At 46.8% G+C, this 19,224-nt stretch overlaps 5 protein-coding genes across 6 annotated transcripts; 3 read left to right on the forward strand and 2 right to left on the reverse strand.

Annotated features, from left to right (window-relative positions):
* Positions 1-3,251: 3,251 nt before the first annotated feature.
* On the reverse strand, positions 3,252-7,104 carry LOC112893271 (DEAD-box ATP-dependent RNA helicase 20). Its single transcript, XM_025960505.1, has 10 exons — positions 6,803-7,104; positions 6,458-6,696; positions 5,392-5,571; positions 5,131-5,292; positions 4,767-4,921; positions 4,392-4,484; positions 4,221-4,306; positions 3,914-4,140; positions 3,596-3,826; positions 3,252-3,478 (listed from the first exon to the last, which is right to left on the reverse strand). The coding sequence occupies exons 1-10, from the start codon at positions 6,856-6,858 to the stop codon at positions 3,429-3,431; spliced, it is 1,479 nt and encodes a 492-aa protein (XP_025816290.1). The 5' UTR covers positions 6,859-7,104; the 3' UTR covers positions 3,252-3,428.
* Positions 7,105-7,178: 74 nt separating this feature from the next.
* Positions 7,179-10,107, forward strand: LOC112893274 (mini-ribonuclease 3-like). Of its 2 annotated transcripts, none has more exons than XM_025960508.1 (7): positions 7,179-7,504; positions 8,257-8,390; positions 8,502-8,591; positions 8,896-8,948; positions 9,219-9,321; positions 9,428-9,543; positions 9,621-10,107. In XM_025960508.1, exons 1-7 carry the CDS (start codon positions 7,282-7,284, stop codon positions 9,667-9,669), a joined length of 768 nt encoding a protein of 255 aa, XP_025816293.1. In that variant the 5' UTR covers positions 7,179-7,281; the 3' UTR covers positions 9,670-10,107. The 2 variants fall into 2 exon arrangements, with proteins under 2 accessions (XP_025816293.1, XP_025816294.1); XM_025960509.1 differs by having other exon boundaries at positions 7,388-7,504; positions 8,241-8,390.
* Positions 10,108-10,481: 374 nt separating this feature from the next.
* Positions 10,482-15,855, forward strand: LOC112893272. Its single transcript, XM_025960506.1, has 5 exons — positions 10,482-11,256; positions 14,954-15,006; positions 15,099-15,192; positions 15,311-15,409; positions 15,494-15,855. The coding sequence occupies exons 1-5, from the start codon at positions 10,744-10,746 to the stop codon at positions 15,620-15,622; spliced, it is 888 nt and encodes a 295-aa protein (XP_025816291.1). The 5' UTR covers positions 10,482-10,743; the 3' UTR covers positions 15,623-15,855.
* A 338-nt stretch (positions 15,856-16,193) lies between these two features.
* On the forward strand, positions 16,194-17,048 carry LOC112893275 (phosphopantothenoylcysteine decarboxylase-like). The gene is made up of 2 exons (XM_025960510.1): positions 16,194-16,603; positions 16,688-17,048. The coding sequence occupies exons 1-2, from the start codon at positions 16,277-16,279 to the stop codon at positions 16,958-16,960; spliced, it is 600 nt and encodes a 199-aa protein (XP_025816295.1). The 5' UTR covers positions 16,194-16,276; the 3' UTR covers positions 16,961-17,048.
* Positions 16,964-19,007, reverse strand: LOC112892860 (putative pentatricopeptide repeat-containing protein At1g17630). The gene has a single exon (XM_025959964.1). The coding sequence runs from the start codon at positions 19,005-19,007 to the stop codon at positions 17,094-17,096; it is 1,914 nt and encodes a 637-aa protein (XP_025815749.1). The 3' UTR covers positions 16,964-17,093.
* Between the last annotated feature and the right edge of the window lie 217 nt (positions 19,008-19,224).

Raw genomic sequence — 19,224 nt, forward strand, 5'->3', positions numbered from 1 at the left:
ACTGTTTTTTAATGAGAAATCTGTCATCAGATTATAGCAACGGGCCGTGAGCGTGTTTGCTCTTTGTCCCCCACACAAAAAAATGCAACGAAAACACCCCCCCCCCCCCCCCCCACCCCTTTCTCGGAAAAATGCTAGGCTTTCATTTCCGGGAGCAATCCCAGGCGATCGAGATCGGGTGCCAACAGAGCTAAGATGGTCTCAAACATTCCAAGGGCCTTCCATAGAGGCTGAAATATATCTGTCAGGTACCAATTCGTTGAAGTAAACAGTTCAATTTTCTTGCACGATGGCAGATGAGCTCAGCTGAATACCCTCGTTGAGTCGTATGGCGAGACATATATTGGCTGTTCCGGCTTCTATCATTGCATCAGAATCTGCATGCATTCAGGACGGGTCAAGAGTACTACTAGATTTTCGAAATCGAATGACTGAGGATACCGTTGAAACTCTAGTGTACCTACGAAATTGGATAAGAACCACAAGTGCATTCATGAGGTACATTCATAAGAGACATGTTGTTTGTATTTCTCACTAATGCTTTAAGTTAACAAAGTCATAAAATCTTCTCTTGATTTGTGCAGCTAATACTCAGCACCGTATGGATTCGATTCATAACATCATCTCGGCTTTGGAAGGTATGGTTTTTGTAGAGTCTAGCTTGCTCTTGGTTACACTGATTGGTTTGCTGTATGCACATATAACTCCATTTATGTATTGTTTGTTTAGTCCATGTCGGTGGACTAGTCCATATATTGATGCAATGATGATTAGTCCATGTGGGTTGATCTGTTCAATTGCCTCACATTGCCTTAGCCAACATCATTTATGCTGTAGTAAATTCCTTATGTTTGGTTCAGAGCTGCCTCGGTGACTCCTGTTTGGCTCTCTAATCGATGTAATAATGAACATGCAGGTGAGGAGGCTGCGGAGGCAAGCTCATAGAGCAGGAGGTGAGGAGTTGCTTGATTCAGTAACATCCATCCAGCAGGCGATTCAGTAACATCCAGCAGTAAAGTAGTGAAAAAACTGAATGAAATGTTATTACTTTACTGCTTTACTGTAATATTGTTGTTAATCATCCTGATTGTTGCTGTAATAATTTTTGCTGCTGATGATTAACAACTGAATTGAATGTTATTATGTGTCACTGTCATCTTCATTGAATGATTATTACTGTAATATTCAGCATCTGGTATGTCTGAATGGACCAACCCATCATGCCCGTTGAGCCAACGAGGCCATATGCAAATGATGGATTGGGTCGGCCCGTGACCTCAGAAATAGGCCCTGAGGCCATAGGGCCAGGTTGTCCGGGCCGGCCCATTCCCATTTTGATCCAAGACGAATATGCAATGTTAGAGTGCCAACGGAGCAACATAATACCCGAAAAAAGCTTAAGCTAGATCACTGGCAAATTAGCTTGTGCGCAACATCAGGGTGAACAGCAGATGGAGCCTCTGTGTTTACACTAGTACTTCACAAATTCACAATGTACTGAAGAACAAGGGTAAGCCAAAACCTGCATTGCAGGTTCAAAGGACGATTACCCGGTAAACATATGCAGGCCTGGCAGATTGAAGATTAAAAATTCTAGGGTTAGTCCATCATGTAAACACCAGATCACATTCAATGACCTACAAAAAAAACTCGAGTTTGTCCAAAAGTAAATGTAAACACCAGCGAGGAAGGACGAAATGAAGACGAGCAAGGAAAATTCCAGATTGCACACAGAATATAGGAGACAATCAATCAACAACACAGGATATGCAACAAGCCATCTACAAAAATCAACTCTTTTGGGGTGATAAGAGGTGTGGCAAAATTTGTTTAATACAACAAGACGAATGTAAACAAATGGTATCATCCAATTAACAAAACATGGTGATAAGATTTATGAAATCATGCAGACAGGTTCCAAACAATCATCCATGGACCCACATTGCAACCAACCATTGAATGAGTCACGTAATATAGACAAAATTCAGTTTTCAGCGAGCATGGCAGATAGCTCCAATTGACAGATGTATAAGATGCACAACAGCAGCGATGACCACAAATCCATCTTCTGCCAGATCCTTGTTTACCACTTGCTCTCGGGTCAGTACTTACAGTACAGCAAAAGCTGGCAGGAAGCTGAAGACCGTACTAAGCAAGATGTTGATATGTCAATAGCAACCACTACAAAGGCATGCCACAACAGAGCTATTAATTTCAGACTGCAACTTCAGATATGAACATTGACTTATGTTGCATTGAAGTAAAAAAAAGAAAAACTACGCACAAGAGGTAGATGTAGATAAGAGACAATTTCTGTCCCTCTGAAGTTCCCCGTCCTAGCTGACAAGGATCTTTAGATCTTGCGTGGTATACTAGTAGATGCATATCAAAATCATCCTATGCTGGGCAGCCAGCAAATATCACACGACCTGTATGGCAGTTGGCAGTCCAGCAGGAAGCATGTTCATGGCCACAACATATTTCATGGAGACCAAAGAATAACCCTTCAGAACATCTTCATAGAAGATGTGACCATAACATACCCTACTTGCTATACCAGACAACATACAAGAAGTATTATCCCATTATGGTGTGCATGGCCTGTCAAGTTGACTCACAGAAATGGGTGAAATTCTATAGAGCCTGGAAACCGTTCCATCTGAGATCTGACAAACACAATATATAAAGAAAATGGAGGTGGAAGAAAAAGATAAAAAATGTGGATCAAAGATATTTCATTGCAAAACTACATAGTGTTAAACTGATCACCATTGCAAAACCACAATACTACATAGTCTTACAATAAATTTTTACCACAGATAAAAGCTTCAATCCAATTTTATTTGTGTTCTTCAATAAAAAAACTCGACTAGTCAGGGTAAGACTACCCCCACGACCTTTTTTAAAGAAGCAGCTCAACGCCTCAACCTTCTTCCGGTCGAGAAGACCCCCAAACACTGGCTTTGCCCGCAAAGGCGATTCTTTTTTTTTTTTTGCAATGTCTGAGCATTAATCCTGACGAGGATGGCCACTAATGGGCACATCCACCACTGCGCAAGTTTGCGCACCTGCATGCGAGACCAGGGTTTTGAACCCCCGACTGATTGGTTGCCCACAGCATGCCAACCCACCACACTACATGCGTGTTCGCTTTGTGTTCTTTAATAGAAAACAAAGAGGTTATATGCTGACAGAGAGAGAAAAAAACTAAGAGGCCATGCTGTCAGTCTGAAAACTATGGAAGAAATCAATGAAATTAAATGCATCACATTATGCCATTTCTCTAGTATTGAGACAAGTTAGTACTCAAGAGTTTATGAATCCATCTTTACTGAATACTAGTCAAAATGTTCAGGGAGCCAGAACAACATAGCCATCCACAAACAAAAGTAAAGCATTACTCTTAGCTTCAACTAAGTATTTCAATGTCAACTCCATGATCGGCCAGCCCCATGTCCCCTATATCTATCACGGTAACCTGCAAAAATGTGAATATTCCAACTCATTCATATGATCACTGAATCAGTACCACCTCAGGAATAACAGACTTTTATTTGGCAAAACTACAAGTAGACTGTTCCAAAGGCAAAAATACCTGAAGGAGGTGGTGCCCCACGACCCATAGCAGCTAATTCAGAGCTGACCTTTTGTCCAGCTTCTTCTAGAATATTGATAAGTTCCTTGGCAAATCTGGCATTAGCTGCAGTGAAAAAGGTGTAAGCTGTTCCTTTTGCACCGGCTCTGCCAGTTCGACCAATACGATGAACATAATCCTCGAGCGATCCTGGGAAGTCATAGTTAATGACATATTTTACATCCTTGACATCTGTTTCCCATGGACAATACATATGTATCAGTTTCTCCACAAACATGTCATGTACTCATGTATCACATTAAGAGTAGTTCTGCATACCTAAGCCTCTAGCAGCGACATCAGTGGCTGTCATAATAGGACTTTTGCCTGACTTAAATTCAGAAAGGACCCAATCTCGTTCTGCTTGGCTCTTGTCACCATGGATAGACAAAGCAGGCCAACCATCCATCCGAAGTTGTCTAGTAATCTGATCGCATCCCTTCTTGGTGTCCATAAATATTAAAATTCGGCTGCCATCCATTATATCCTCCAGTAGATTAACCAGCCTTATTATACACATAAAAGTATGGTTAATACATTATTCGAATGATGTGTGGGAAATGGAAAAAAGTTGTGCAAATCCTACTTGTTATACTTCTGACTCTCAGATAATATCTCCACATGCTGCACAATGGAATGATTAGCCTTCAACTCTTCAGAACCAATAGTGACCTGCATCACATTAATTCAGCTGTGTCGGCATGCAGTAGAAATGGACAAATGCAAGGCAAAATGTTGGGTGGGCTATAGGATGTACCTTGTATGGGTCAAAAAGGAAATTCCTTGCTAGCTGCTCAACTTCCTTCGGCCAGGTAGCACTCCAGTAAAGTGTTTGGCGATCTGGACGAATCTGTAATAACAGATGAAGTTTTGATATCACGTAGAACAATAATCATTGTTTATCCATAGATAACTGAAACTAGTCAAACACCCCCAGCAAGACTACTACATTTATCCAGATATTGACAAAAGCACCAGATACTGAATTATAAAGCAAACATAACTAGCACAAGATACTGAATTATAAAGCAAACATAACTATCAGGGCGTTGGTTTGCATGAACATTTACAGGGACAGGGGAACCATTATGAAATGCAGCATTCCATGTAGTAGCCAAAGAAAGAGGTATACCTGAGAAACAATTTTCTTCATCTGAGGTTCAAAGCCCATGTCTAGCATCCGGTCAGCTTCATCTAGAACAAGATATGTAACCCTTCGCAAGTTTGTATGATGTGATTCTATCATATCAATTAGTCGTCCTGGTGTGGCTATAACAATTTCGACACCTGGCATGAAAAAACATAACACAAAATTAATATAATCCAGTGAAATTTTCATCCAATTTCAGATCCCAATCACACCTCATCCATGCATCTACAGTAAGATTTCGTGATATGTCCACGGAGGAGACCACAAGCAAACAGCAGACTACAATCAATCAAAGCTTCACCTAGAGATCAACAATTTCCTTCATGCAGAGGAAGGGAGATATCACCTTTTTGAAGATCACGAACTTGTGGACCTTTTGGCACACCACCGTAGATGCAAGTACATTTTATCTTCGATGAGGCACCAAATTTGGTTGCCTCTTGCTGTATCTGAACAGCAAGTTCACGTGTAGGAGCTAACACCAAGACGATTGGACCATCCCCAGGAGCTTCAACAACAACGGATGTATATATTAGTCAAGAATTTTTGCCAGGATGCTCCCGAAATATGATTGAGAAGAAAAAGCATCATTGCAACATATTCTCACCAAGAATAGGCTGAGCATTCACATGAACAATGGCAGGTAAAAGGTAAGCAAGAGTTTTCCCTGATCCTGTCTCTGCAATGCCAATAAGGTCACGACCCCTAAGTGCCATTGGCCAACCTTGTGATTGGATAGGAGTAGGTTCCACAAAGCCAGCTTTTGTGATTTCTTGCAACACATATTCTGAAGAATGGAAGTGAAGCCACCAAGGTCAACCTTAAATTATACAAATATGCAAATATGCACAGCAGAAAAGTGTACTAACTGCTACAAGCAAAAGGAGTGCTGCCTGATTTGAAGGATCCTATCATGGACAACTCAGACGTACCATATCTTTGATACGTTAACTAATATAGATAAGGGAAGTCATACTAGCTAATTACAACACTATGAATGCTACATTTAGTACAAGCTAGGTTCCCCATTTCCACAGAATCCAATTCGGGTGCTTCCTCAAGTCAGACTGCTCTGAGAACCAATGCATTTGCCACTAGTACATAGAATTAGAACCTAAAGGCAACGGGCCTTGTGTTGAAGAATCAGCTCCGACATGTGAGCTGCCACCGTGCCAGAAATCAAAAGGTCCAAGGACATTGGAACACGCAGTAAGTTGTTAGCAAAGGCTACAGAAGTTTAAATTCAGAGTCCTGTCTTATTTTCGTTGCAAGTCTTCTAAATCGTAGACCATTCATTTCAATGGAATTGGCAGTGATCAACCCCTAACTCTGTCTAAACAAAAGTTGTGATGATAACACAACTTGAAATGCCACTTTATAACCTTGTTTATATATGTTTTCTGTGGTGTGGCATGCACACACTTAAACATAATGCCCTATTAGGTTCTTAGGGCTTGCTAGAAATTATAAGTTGCTTCAATACTAATCTTACTCATGTGGTAGCATAAGTTTAAGCCCTCTCAGCTTGGTGTCATAACTAAGAGATTATATTTCCATTGTTTGGCTCGAATTGGTACCACACTCAGCTCTAGCCAAACATTGGACAAAATTGCATCCCCTCCTGATTTACCTAATTGAGAGTAGTTGCAGAAGAAACAACAACTGCATCATACCTGGGAAACCAACATCACGGAAGTCGCGCACCGGCTTGGGCACATCGCGGCCCTCGACGGTGATCTCCCGGCGGCGGCGGTACACCTCCACCTCGTCCTCCGTCATGCCGGCCACCGCGGGAGACTCCACGTAGAAGTTCTTCTCGAACCGCGGCAGCCCATCCAGCTCCGCCGCCGCAGAGGCATCCGCTTTACTCGGCGCCGCGAACGCCTTCGACCCGCCCCCGAACGCCCCCTCGCTGGAACACAAAGCGGAGTCACAATCAGCTCGCCGCTGCCATGGCCAGGGCTCATGGGTCTAGAGCGCGCGCGCGGGCGGGGAGACCGGGGCGGTTGGTTAATTACCTGCGGCGGTCGCGGTAGGAGCCCGGGTCCGCGGCGCGGCCGTCGAAGCGGCTCATGGCGGTGGTCGCCGGCGGCGAGGAGGACGGCTAGGGTTTAGGAGCGGGAGGGTACAGCACGGATTGGGAAGCGATGGCCGGTGGGGTTCGGTTCGGTGCGTCGAGCGGCGCGGCGCTCTCGCTCCGAAGATTCTAGAAGGAGCAAACAACGGTGGAGGAGGTGAAGCTGTGTGAATCGAATCGAAGCGAGCGAAATCGATGGCGGCCTCTTTGCGTCCAAGAGGCAAGAGCTCGAGCTGCGGGCCGCGGCCCACAAGACGTATTCTAGACAACACGCCAGCCCGCTTATTAAACGCATTCGTTTCTGCGTACTGGCAGGTGTGGCCCGCTCGTGCCACGGAGTGAAGTGGGGAAAAGATCTTCACGGCCGTGTGTTATCCTGAATCCTTGCTCGCGACGGCGGTGCGAGCGCGAGCAGCAGCAATGGCAACCGCGGCGGCGACCATGACCATGGCTACGCACCACCCCCGCGCCCGCCCACGCCTCCACGTCTGCGCCGCCTGGGACATGAACCCGGGCGCCGCCACCGTGGCCGTGCCCAAGCCCTCCAAGGCCAAGCCGAAGCCGCCGGCGACCCCGACGACCCCGGCCCGCCCGCCTCCTCCGACCCACGCCGACCTCTTCGCGCGCTCCAGCGAGGGTCAAGGTACTCTCTCGTGTCCTCACCATGTGCTCGACGCTTTGCCTGGCCGCCCGAAGCTTTTGCGCTCTCTGTTGCCTGCTGCTGTAGTAATGCTAATGAGCTATTGAGTTTGAAACGGTAAGTGTGACAGGCGGATTGTGTCATTGAGAAGAGAGAATATAAGTTGATTGGCTGATTTTTTTATAGGTACTGTAATAGCAGAAATAGTTATACAGGCAGTCAGGCATGAAACAAGGGGGTTAACCCCGTAACTGCTGGGAGCACCAGCTTAGATCAGCACAGGCTTCTATCCATGAACTTCTAGCAATTGGGCAGTCTGGTAGTAAAAACTTATATGGTCAGAATTTTCAGCGTCCCCATTGAGTGCAGGTTTACATTGGGCAGCTTCTTCTCAGCAACGGCCAGTTTCCTAGCACTTTGTATTATCCTGCATATGTGTATTTACCATAAGCTGGAACTAGTCAGATTACAGAGTGATCTGTAGGTACTTCCCTGTTTGGTTCAGTCCCCCAATAAACCTCATGCCTCTAGCATCAGTCTGCTGAACAATCGTTAGCATTTCCAACGATTCTCCCTAAGTTTGCACCTCTGCAAAACTGAAAGATATTGTAAATGCTATTTGCCACTCCCCGTCAGCAAAACAATGATGGGAACTAACTAATCCAATGTGTTGAACTGTTGATAGTGTGTCTTTTGCAATCATTCCTCATCATAAGCTTGAAGGTTGATCTGCGATTAGTTTGGTTGATACACAGATACAGGAGGGATAAAGAAGAGCACATATATGGGCTTTGAGAAATGGTGGTTGCCACCGCCACCAGAGGTGAAGAAACCCCGATCGCTCTACAGCGCTTCATCATTGGCTTACTTGGGAGACTGCATATATGAAGTGAGAATCAGGCCAATCATGTGCACGCTGATTACTATTACTGTGTTTTTAGTTGTCAAGTTCACGCTTGCTTGCTGTTGAAGATCTGATTCTTTCTCGTTCTGCGTATAGCTTTATGCTCGGAGGCACTTCTTCTTTCCACCTCTGAGCATCAATGAGTACAACAAACGTGTGATGGATGTTGTGAAGTGTGAGTCACAGGTCTGGGTTTGCTTCTCTTTTTATTGGCCAAACTCAACATATATTAGTGATTATGATGTGGTAAAAAGTAAAATATACAATTTACTAACGTTAAGCATTTGTATCATGGATTATTGATGTATCTTCTTTCCTACATGTTGTTTCATTTACAAACTTGTGGTTATATGGTTAGAATTCTAGAACTCCGAAAACTATTCACTCCATTTGTTGTTTTCCAGTCAGCTTTCTAAATACAGCCTGTTATGTGTAATGATATGTTGCTCAAAAACCTTGTCATTACAACTGCCCTTTTTCCTTGCTTTAGGATCTTTTGTTGAACAAGCTTCTTGGAGAGGATTTTCTAACTCAAGAAGAAAGGTGAAGCAAAAAATTCTTATCTCATAATTTATGCAACATTATCTGCAATAACTTCTATAAGGAAATGTTGTTCTGTAATCTTAACATGTATGACTGTTATACAGACTGTTAGCATTTTGCCATTTGTCAAGGCTAGCATGGTATTTACAAGTTATCATTTGTGGTTTTGGGCAAATGCTGCCTCTCTTCACATTATCCAGGGCCTTGAGCCTATGCAATAATGAGCCTTCAAGATGCACTTTGAGTTACTTGATTAATCACATTTTGTAGGGACATACTTCGTTGGGGGAGGAATATTGTTAGCAGCAAAACTCGCACCAGAAAGCGTGCAGGAATTGCAGTCTACAATCGGGCATCTTCACTAGAAACACTGGTGCGTGATACTTTACTACTATGTATTATTCTATTCTAAGCTGTAATTTGTGTTCTACTCAGTATTAAGAACTAATCCTCACATTCTTGCTGTCATTTTCTGTTAGATTGGATACCTTTACCTCACAAATTTCAAGCGGTTAGAGCAACTGATGTTTCAATTAGGCTTCACAAGTGGTGCCTCTTCACAACATATTGCAGATGAGCTGCGCTCAAGCTTCCAGTAAAGCACTGTTGATCTGTATCATTTCTGAAGTCTTCTAAGAGGAACTGCTCTTACTAATCAATGGTCTTTGGCAGGAAAACAACACCCACTTCTGCCCAAGCTCAGCAACCTGCCACGCAGTGAACAGTTCCGAGGTGTAATGAACCTGGTATCACTTGCGCAAGGAATTCTCTTGTAGTCCAGCGACGCACATGGGAAAGCATGGCTTGCGGCATATTAGGATCCAATAGTAAGGCTGGAATCAAAGGGTTCGGAAGTGCTGTATATTCACGAACGGAGCAACATGATTGATGAGACGTGCACATACGCTGGACAGTCTGCCGGGAACAAAAGACTCGAACGTTGGGGAGGATCTGGGGCTTATGACTATGACAGTTTGCTATTGCAAAGAAGCTCCAGTTTAGGCTGGTGAAAGGCAAGTAGAATTAAGGCCCAATTCGGGGTGCTGCAATCCCAAATTCTTGTAGGAAATAAACCGCTTCATGTGGATCTGTTCGCAAAACCAGTGAAAATTCCACTTGAAAAAAAATGCATGGCTCTTGTTTTTTCTGTAACTTCTCTTGAACAAAGTTGAGTGCTGCTGGAAGAAGCCTGGGTAATAAGGCGGTTTTATGCACCACCTATCATGTGCCCCAAATGTGTGATCAGGCCTTGTTCATGCGGTCTGAAGCCGCTGGTGATGTTCCATGGGATGGTCTTCTCTTCCATTCCTATGACGCCCCCTGAATCCGTCTACCATTTCGAAGAATTTCAGAATTCAGATCACTCTGTCACAGTGCTACTACCTCCCTCCTGTGTGGACTTGCACTTGCAGTGATGCTTGTCCGAAGCACGGAAGACGGAAGCAGCTGAGCAAGTGCGCGGGCCGCGTCATCTGCCGCAACGCAACCACTCCACCTCCGGACCCTCACCTCGGCACCTTGCCACGCCCCTCGTCCCTCCTCCCGAGAAACCCAACCCGTGGACGAGACGAGACGGCTCGCACAGAAGAGAAGCACACAGTGGCAGGTTCGGAGCAGTGTGCCGCTGCCGCCCAATGCTTTTAAAACGCGACGCCCAGTGAATCCAAGTCGTCCTCCTCCTCGCCTTTCCTCGCAAGGTCACGGCGCGCGCACTCCCACGAAAAAGGGGGGCAAGAGCAAGCGGCGAGCGGAAATCGGGGCACGCCGGGCTGGGAATGACGCGCGCGCGCCGCCGATGGCCGCACAGCCGCAGACGCTAGCGCTCGCGGGGCTCATCCTCCTCAACTTCCTCCTCACCGCGGCGGCGCTCTACGTCCAACTCCGCCGCCTCGTCCGCACCCGCCCCAGGCCCCCCCAGCAGCAGCAGCCCCTCCCGCAGCCGCCCGGGACCGAGGCGGCGGCCCACGAGCCGCCCGCACCGGCGGAGGGGGAAGGGGAGGAGCACGCGGACGAGGGAGGGAGGGAAAAGCAGCGGCGGCGGAGGAGGGCGCGGAGGCGGCGGCAGCAGCAGGAGGAGGGAGTGGACGGCGGCGGCGGCGGCGGGGACGGGGACACAGCCGCTTCGGCGCCCTCCGCGAAGTCGGCGGGGAGGGAAGGGAAGGCGGAGAAGGAGAAGGAGCAGCTGCTGCCGCGGCGGCGGCCGCAGTTCCCGCTCGCGTGGGTGGCTGGCGCGCTCCAGCGCCGAATCAACGCGCGCTACGACGACCTCGCGCGGGCGAGCGAGGCGCGGTGCCTCACCATCGAACAGGTACGGTGCGGTGCTCGCATACCCTCTCACTCGCTCTTCCATGGCTCTGCTTACTTCGATGTCAGGATGTAGCATTGCTGTTTAGGTGACAAGTGGTGAGACAATGTGGGGGTCACTGGGCTGCAAGACCCAAACACCTGCTATCAATTTCTAGAGCTGGTTTTCGCTCCGACTGCAAGCTAGGGATGGAGTTAGTACCTGGAATGTCGATTTTCCATGCCAATTCGGCTCCAAATGCTGCACGTTTGATGTGAAATTGGATCTTATAGAATTTTGTATTTCCACAACTTTAGTTTTCGCTATTAAAGCAGTTAAATGGCTGGAAGTTTTGCATAATTAGATGACATCGAAAATCTAAACTGTTTGGACGCCAAGCTTCATAAACTGGTTGCAATTTAGTAGCAGTTTACTGTCATCAGTGAGAAACTGCCATTTCGCTGTTAACTTATGGGCATGCAATGCTACGAATCGTTCCCTATTAATAAGTTTTGAATTTATACAAAAGTAAAAACCATCGCATCCTAGTTGTATGATGCTCACATATAGGACTACTCTTAAACATCATGCTGTCGCCTTGCTTAAAAATTACCTAAACTAAGGAGAATGAGTTTTTTCACATGTAATACGCTATCAGAACCATCAAATGTACCTCGGAATTGATGAAAACCTTCAGAATTTAAACCAGTGAACTCATCTTGAAATACTTTGGATGGATAAGATAGATGTACCCAATATGTGTGTGAAGATGCATTTGTCCAAACTAAGAATATGTTTTGCTAAATTATCCAAAAAGTGTATATAGTGAACGTAGAGCTGGGTGACACGAGACAATTCAATTAGGACTTTATCCATTTTATTACAGGCATGGTATTTTTTTAAAAAAAATCTGCCAAGGGGCAGCTTTTCCTGAAAAACAAAATGCAAAATCCTCTGTAAACTGAAGAACTTACCCCACAAGATGACCTTGTCATGCTTCTGTATTCTTGATTACTAAATTAGCTAGAAGAGACCGGTACAAAGTGCCAAAACTTGAATTGTGTTTCTTTGTGTAATTTTGGAATGCTATTGACAGCGTCGGTAATTTTGTTGTTTTTGGAAGTTTGTAAAAAGTAACAAATCCCTAAATGGGAATGTGCCTCACCCCTCCTCATTCCCCTTTCCCCTCCAACAAATAGCTTACGATCGACTACAAGATAAATCTAGCTCTAGCCTGACCGGTGAATTCTCAACATCGAGTATTTCGCCCCTAACTTCCCATCACAACCTGAAGTCATAGAAAACTCCTCTGCACGCTTTCTCCTCGCTTTCGTTATGGTGCTGATTCTTCAGCAGCACCGCCGGAATTGTGAATCGAGCGAACCATCAATTCCATTTGGTAGCAAGAGTGGGAAGAAAGGAAGAAAGGCGATGAGGAAGCAGATGCCAGAAGAACCACCTTTCCCCCTCTCGATGTTGAGCTTTGCCATGAAACGGCGGATCAGAGATATTTATGCTGAGTTTTATTGTGCTACAATTACAGGAGATCTGGTTGGTAGATTCTTTCTGCAATTTCTTCGATTTGGTTACCTTTGATAGATTGTTTAATCTTTTAGATTCTGGTTGATTTGAGAGGCTGGTGTGATTTGGATTTTGATAAGACAAGGACTATGAAATTTCCGTGTTTGTGCGGAGCATGTATGATGCTTACGGGGATGTGCTGACTTGAAGTCTTTTATGCGCGATCCAAGATGAGCAGGAGTTAAATATCTGCTTTAGTTTTTCCTCTCTTGGAGAGTTTTCCCAACTGGATTAGGTTGAACACAGAGCTAGAAGCGTAGATAGCAAAACTTTATGCCCCTAAGTGGTTAGTCTTGCCATGCTATTTAATTTTTTTCTTTTGGTTAAGCATTGGGTTGAAACGATATGGTATGTTTACTAAGTGTTCTAGTTTTTCCTTTAGGATTCAAGTTACCAAATGTAGCATCATACTGTTCACTTGTTAGGTTGAGATTATTCACAAGTCAGAACTAACTGTAAAATGTTGCTTCAGTAGACAGAGTGCTGCACGATGACTGCAGGGAGCACTTTGAATGCTTACGGATCATTCATGTTGTGGTTACCATTTGAGCTGCAGTATGAAAACCTTTTTTAAGGAATCTTTAGCATGCAAGCATGGTTTCAGCTATAGTATTGCTAGGCGACTTGAGTTCCGGAACAGTGCATTCAAGATTGCTCCCATTCAATGGTGTCAATAAAACAAGTTACATTCCTTTCCTTGACTATGTGTTTTGTGACCTTAGCTGAACTGACATCTATTTTTGATTTGTTGTATGGAGGATATCTGTGCTTGTTGTTATGTTTTGAGTACCACCCTATGCTGTTAGATCATGGTATGCATACTTTTGGATCAAATATTTGTTGAGTCGGTTAGTTTAGGTAGAATCATTTCAATTTATAAGTTATTTACCATCAATTTTTATTTTGTTATATGTTTAATATATATTTTTAATGTCATGGAAGTATTTTTCTTAAGGGCAATGTGTATTTATCATTTTTCATATGGCCAATCTTTACACACATAAATATACTGTAGGTCAGGTTGAATCACGTTGACTCATATATTCCAAAATATTACTAACTTCTATTAGACACTAGATTGAAAGTTTCTTAAGTAATAAAAATATCAACTTCCTGGCTGGGATTAGGACCATGTAGATCTGATTAAATGGCCAGTTCTTCAACATTTGTTTGTTTATACTCTGCAGTTGAACTGGATGCGAACATCTAAACTTTGACCAAGCATCATTGTCGATTGGCTTCTTTTATTATGCTCTTTTTTTTATAAAAAAAATAAAGTGCAAGTGAGGTCCTGTCTGGGGTACATTAAGCTCTATATTAAAATAGAAATCTTTACTCATCAGTGACCTCGTTGCTGATTTATGAGAGTGAAGGGCGTGTATGGACTGGGGGTCCTAATCCATCAAATTGAGTTTTGATTTGAACTAAATCCAAATGGGTTGCATGACTTTGGAATGGTATGTGGATTAAAATTATGACAGTAGTTAGAGCTGAGTTTGTTAACTACTAGCTGAAAAGAACACTGAAGCTAGGTGTTAAAAGTCAGTGGTTTTGTTGCAGCAGACATTGCTTCTCATGGCATTCTTTTAGCTTTCTGCGTGCTGCCATCCAGGTGTTCTGTCACTTGTCACGCAACTATGGGTGTGAGCCAACGATTTGTAGGTCAGGACCTAGTGGTGTGGATCTTAGGCTGTCAGGCATCAATCCAGTATTGCTTCCGAAAGGATATGGACTGTAATGCTGCAATACAAGACCTTGTAAAGCATCAATGTTGTTAGAGATGCTCTGGGAAAAATGTCCACAATAAATATAAGGTAGTCCGTACAGCGAGTAGTCAGCTAGTGCAGGTTCAGTAGAAGTGCTTTGGTTCGTGTAGAGAGGTGTATAAGCAACTAGCGTGAATGTCTGCACTTCGGGCTGTTTAAACATGTACCAATTATTTTTCTTATAATACAAAGATGTGCAGCTCGTGCATATTCGAGGAAAAAAAGCATGAGTTTGCACATTTTGTTTTTTGGGGTGGCAACTAGTTTCAGTGCACCGTACTAAGGTTGCAATCACCGATATGTTTTGTTCTCATTGGGCACTATTAGTCGCAGAGTTGACTGAAAAGAAATATGCTCTCTGCCTTGTTTTTCAGGTTAATGAGTTTCTTAACTGTCTCATAGATGCTAGAAACGAGCTGCTGCAGAGGTGTGTCGTATTTGCAATGAACTTAACTTCTGTTATCCATTGCTCCGAATGTTTTGCAGACCCTCACTAATGTCTTCCTGTGATCATACCAGGTGTGAGAACGTCCAAAGAAGCTTCAAAATAAAGAAGGCAATGCTATCCAACCATCGAAACTATAGGTCTTCATATGATCGCCTCTTTGAACAGGTTAGTCATTGAGGGAAACAGAAATGACCCAACGCAACCATGCAAGCATTATGCGCAACATATGTCTGCTATAACTTGAACTTCTGTCTCCTCTTTGTACCCTTGGCACCTGTCATAGGTACGTAGATTGGAAGCTGAGCGTGATAACCTAAAGAAAGATGCCGCCATCTACAATTACATTCAAGAGCGGCTTCAGAAGTCAGTGCCATACAAAATGGTACACCGTGTCTGTTCTCCTTGTAACCACTTCTGCTTCCTGATAATGGCAAATGTTGTGACCCTGGACCATTTATGATCGCAGATCATGGAGCTCAGTGCTATGGAGATGGAGGCCCCTGAAATATCGTTTGAGGAGTTGCTGGCTAAGGAGAAAGAGGATACCGCCTTCTGGCAGCGCAATGGGGAGATGAGGTCAATCTCATCCAAGTAGGACACAAGGTCCCTACTTGGGGTGGTGACTGACGATGGCAGACTGCAACATCCTTAGCGTCTCATCATGATTAGTTTAACTCCCGGGAGAGAGCTGCTATATCGAACCGTTGGTGTAGTGTGGTTATCATGATGTCGGGCGGCTGTCACTTACCCTGGCCTAGAGGCCTGAACTGGGCAGATTAAAGAGTGTTGCGTCGAGCTCGTCAGTAATAAGTGCACTTCCACATGTCATCTCTGCCTCGCTGGTATCGCTATGGCTTCTGGGTTCCGGCGAGATCTGCAGGTGATGGATGACTCTGTGATGTGCGAGTGCCACCAACTGAAGAAACCTGTTCGTGTTTGGATGTGTGGTTTCAGCATCCAGCGCAGCACCTTCTTTTCTTTTCGTTTCTTTTTTGAAAGGAAAGCACAGCACCTTGGCATCGCAATTCTCAAACATCACCTGCAGCAGAGCGGATCTAATCACTACTCGTCCAAAGTCCAAACAAGCCCTATGCAACAATTGGTTTTTTTAATAAAAAATGCGGCCATTGAGTAGTGAGCACATCAAGTTCTCCAAAATTGATGTCGAATCTTCTAGGCGCCGTTCTTCTAGGCGCCGCGTTGTCGTGGTCCAATCTTGCAGGCTCCCTCCAACGTTCACCTCACGGCGATGGCCACGCAAGAGCCGGCGTCGTCGGAGGGGGCGCAGCGTCGGCGGCCCCGCGTCCTCCTGGCGGCGTCCGGCAGCGTGGCGGCCATCAAGTTCGAGGGCCTCTGCCGCAGCGTCGCCGAGTGGGCCGACGTCCGCGCGGTGGCGACCGCGTCCGCCCTCCACTTCATCGACGGGGCCTCCTTCCCCAGCGCCGTCCCGCTCTACACCGACGACGACGAGTGGTCCCGCTGGAGGCGCGTCGGCGACGAGGTCCTGCACATCGAGCTCCGCAGGTGGGCCGACGCCCTGGTCATCGCGCCGCTCTCGGCCAACACCCTCGCCAAGGTACGGTGGTGGTGACACGGTCCGGTACTTTCTCGTCTGATCCCCCCGCCGCTCCTCGTCTGAGAATCCTGCCTGCCGCGTCAGATCGCCGGCGGGCTGTGCAACAACCTCCTGACGTGCGTGGTGCGCGCGTGGGACTACGGCAAGCCCGTCTACGTCGCGCCGGCGATGAACACCTTCATGTGGGACAACCCCTTCACGGCGCGCCACCTCGGCGTCGTGCGCGAGCTCGGTGTGTCCCTCATCCCGCCGGTGACCAAGCGGCTGGCCTGCGGGGACTACGGCAACGGCGCAATGGCGGAGCCGTCGGAGATCTGCAGGACCCTGATGCTCTTCTTCGGACCACAACATCTTTAGCAGCAGTTGGAGCCTTGTAGTCAAAGCTCTTCTGTAGTTCAGTTAGATTGGCTTTCTGTATGGGATGTGTGACTTGCTTGATGATCTAGTAATCTTGGTATGGCAATTGTTCTATACAATGGTTGCAATGGCATCACACATTGGCATGCTTCTCGTCCTCCATTTCTGAATACAGATCGTCGAGCAACCTGAAGATGTCCTCAGCTTCAGGCAGCGACACATTCCCGGCTGTGAAGGCAAACACCTTTTTTTTCACTTCAATCCAGCTCTGCCCTGGATTCTTCCTCAAGCCTGCCTCCTTCGTCATCACCCTCACCCTCTTGGAATCTTCCCACATCCCACATGTGGCGTACAAGTTGGTGATCAGCATGTGATTCCCGGTGGTCTCTGTTTCAGCTTGCAAAACCTTGGCGATGGTAGCTTCAGCCATGGCTGCATTCCCATGCATCCTGCAAGAGTTGAGCAATGCTCCCCGCATGCAAAGGTCAGGCCTCATTGGCATCGTCTCAATGAGATCAGACGCGTCTTTCAGCAAGCCGGCACGCCCCAGGAGGTCAACCATGCAGGTGTAGTGCTCCATGGATGGGGAAATCTTGTGCTCCCTTACCATCTGATTGAACAAACGGCGGCCCTCTGCCACACGCCCTGTGTGGCTACACGCAGATAGCACAGCAACGAATGTGACGCCGTCAGGCTCAACCATAGCTCTGGCCATGTCTTCAAACACTGCAAGGGCTTCATCGCACAAACCATGCATGCCATAACTCCCAATCATCGAGTTCCATGAGATCAAGTCCCTGCTCTTCATCTGATCGAACACCTTGCGTGCAGCAGTCACCCTCCCGCACTTTCCATACATGTTGATGAGCCCGTTCAGCACCAGAGAGTGCCCATCCAGGACTGGTTTGATTGTGTGGCCATGGACCTCCTGGCCCAACCGCAATGCCAGTAGGTCGGCACAAGCAGAAAGAACAGTTGCTGACGTCACCACATTCGGCGGAAGCCGACGTAGTTGCATTTGCCGGAACAGCTCCAGTGCTTGCTCCATGTTCCCTGAAGACGCAAACCCGCCGATGACCGCACTCCAGCTCACGACATTGGGCACAACAATGCCGCCGCGTTGCTCCATCCAAGCAAGCACATCAAGCGCCTTGTTACACATCCCAGCGGCCGCATAGCTGGTGATGAGAGCATTCCATGTCACAGCATTCTTCTCTCTGGCTTCCTGGAACACCTTCTCGGCCTCCTCCATCTCTCCAAGCTTGCCGTACATGCACACCAATGAGTTGGTGACGAACATGTAGCCATGGACGACACCCTTCACAAAGCCATAGGCGTGGATTGCCCTCCCTTTCGCCAATGCAGTGCCGCTGGCGTACGGACACGCCGAAAGCGCCACCGCAACGGCCTCAGCATTGCCCTCGCACCCGCTGTCATGCATATCCCTGAACAGTTCAAGAACCTCCAGGTGCCTTCCACACCTCGCGTGCGCCGAGAGCAGCGTGGTCCATGTCACGGCGTCCGGCCGCGAACCGCCCGCCACCATGCGCGCGAACGCGGCTCTCGCCGCGTCGGGGTCGCATCCGATCGAGTACGCGGTGATGAGCGTGTTCCAGGAGAGGGTGGTCCTCCTGACCGGCAATGCGTCGAACACGTGGCGGGCCTCAGCCGCGCGGCCGAGCCTGGCGTAGGCGGCGAGGATCTGGCCGGCGACGTCCGGGTGGGCGTGAAGGCCGAGGTGGAGCGCGTGGGCGTGGACGGTGGAGGCGATGCGCATGAACGGCGCGGCGCGGAGTGCGAGCGGGAGGGTGTAGGAGTTGGGGAGCCCAGGGGACAGCGCGCGCATGAGGCGGTAGAGCGCGAGGGCAAGGTCCGGGCGGGAATGGGCGAGGTGGTCGCGGAGGAGCTTGTTCCATGGGACGGCGCTGTCAATCGGCGGGTGGTGGCGGATTGGCTGATCGGCGGCGAAGGCAGAGAGGCGGTGGCGGCGCTGGTGGTGGTAGTGACCAAGGGGAGGAGAGGCGATGGCGCGAAGGAGACGGTGCATCACGTCCTACTAGCTCAGTCTTGTAAAAAAAATCATAGTGTATCTTTTCTCTTAGCATTTGTTTAAATTTTTATACAAACTTAATTCGTTTATACAGAGAGGGAGCGGGTCATCATCAGAGTCCTTTCAAAGAGCAAGAAATTTGGAGCATTTTCCAGACTGATTCAAACAGCATGAAATCTGCCTACAGAGAGAACAGAGAACTAGAACAGAGCAT

This window comes from Panicum hallii, chromosome 5, assembly GCF_002211085.1.
Source record: "Panicum hallii strain FIL2 chromosome 5, PHallii_v3.1, whole genome shotgun sequence".
NCBI lineage: Eukaryota > Viridiplantae > Streptophyta > Magnoliopsida > Poales > Poaceae > Panicum > Panicum hallii.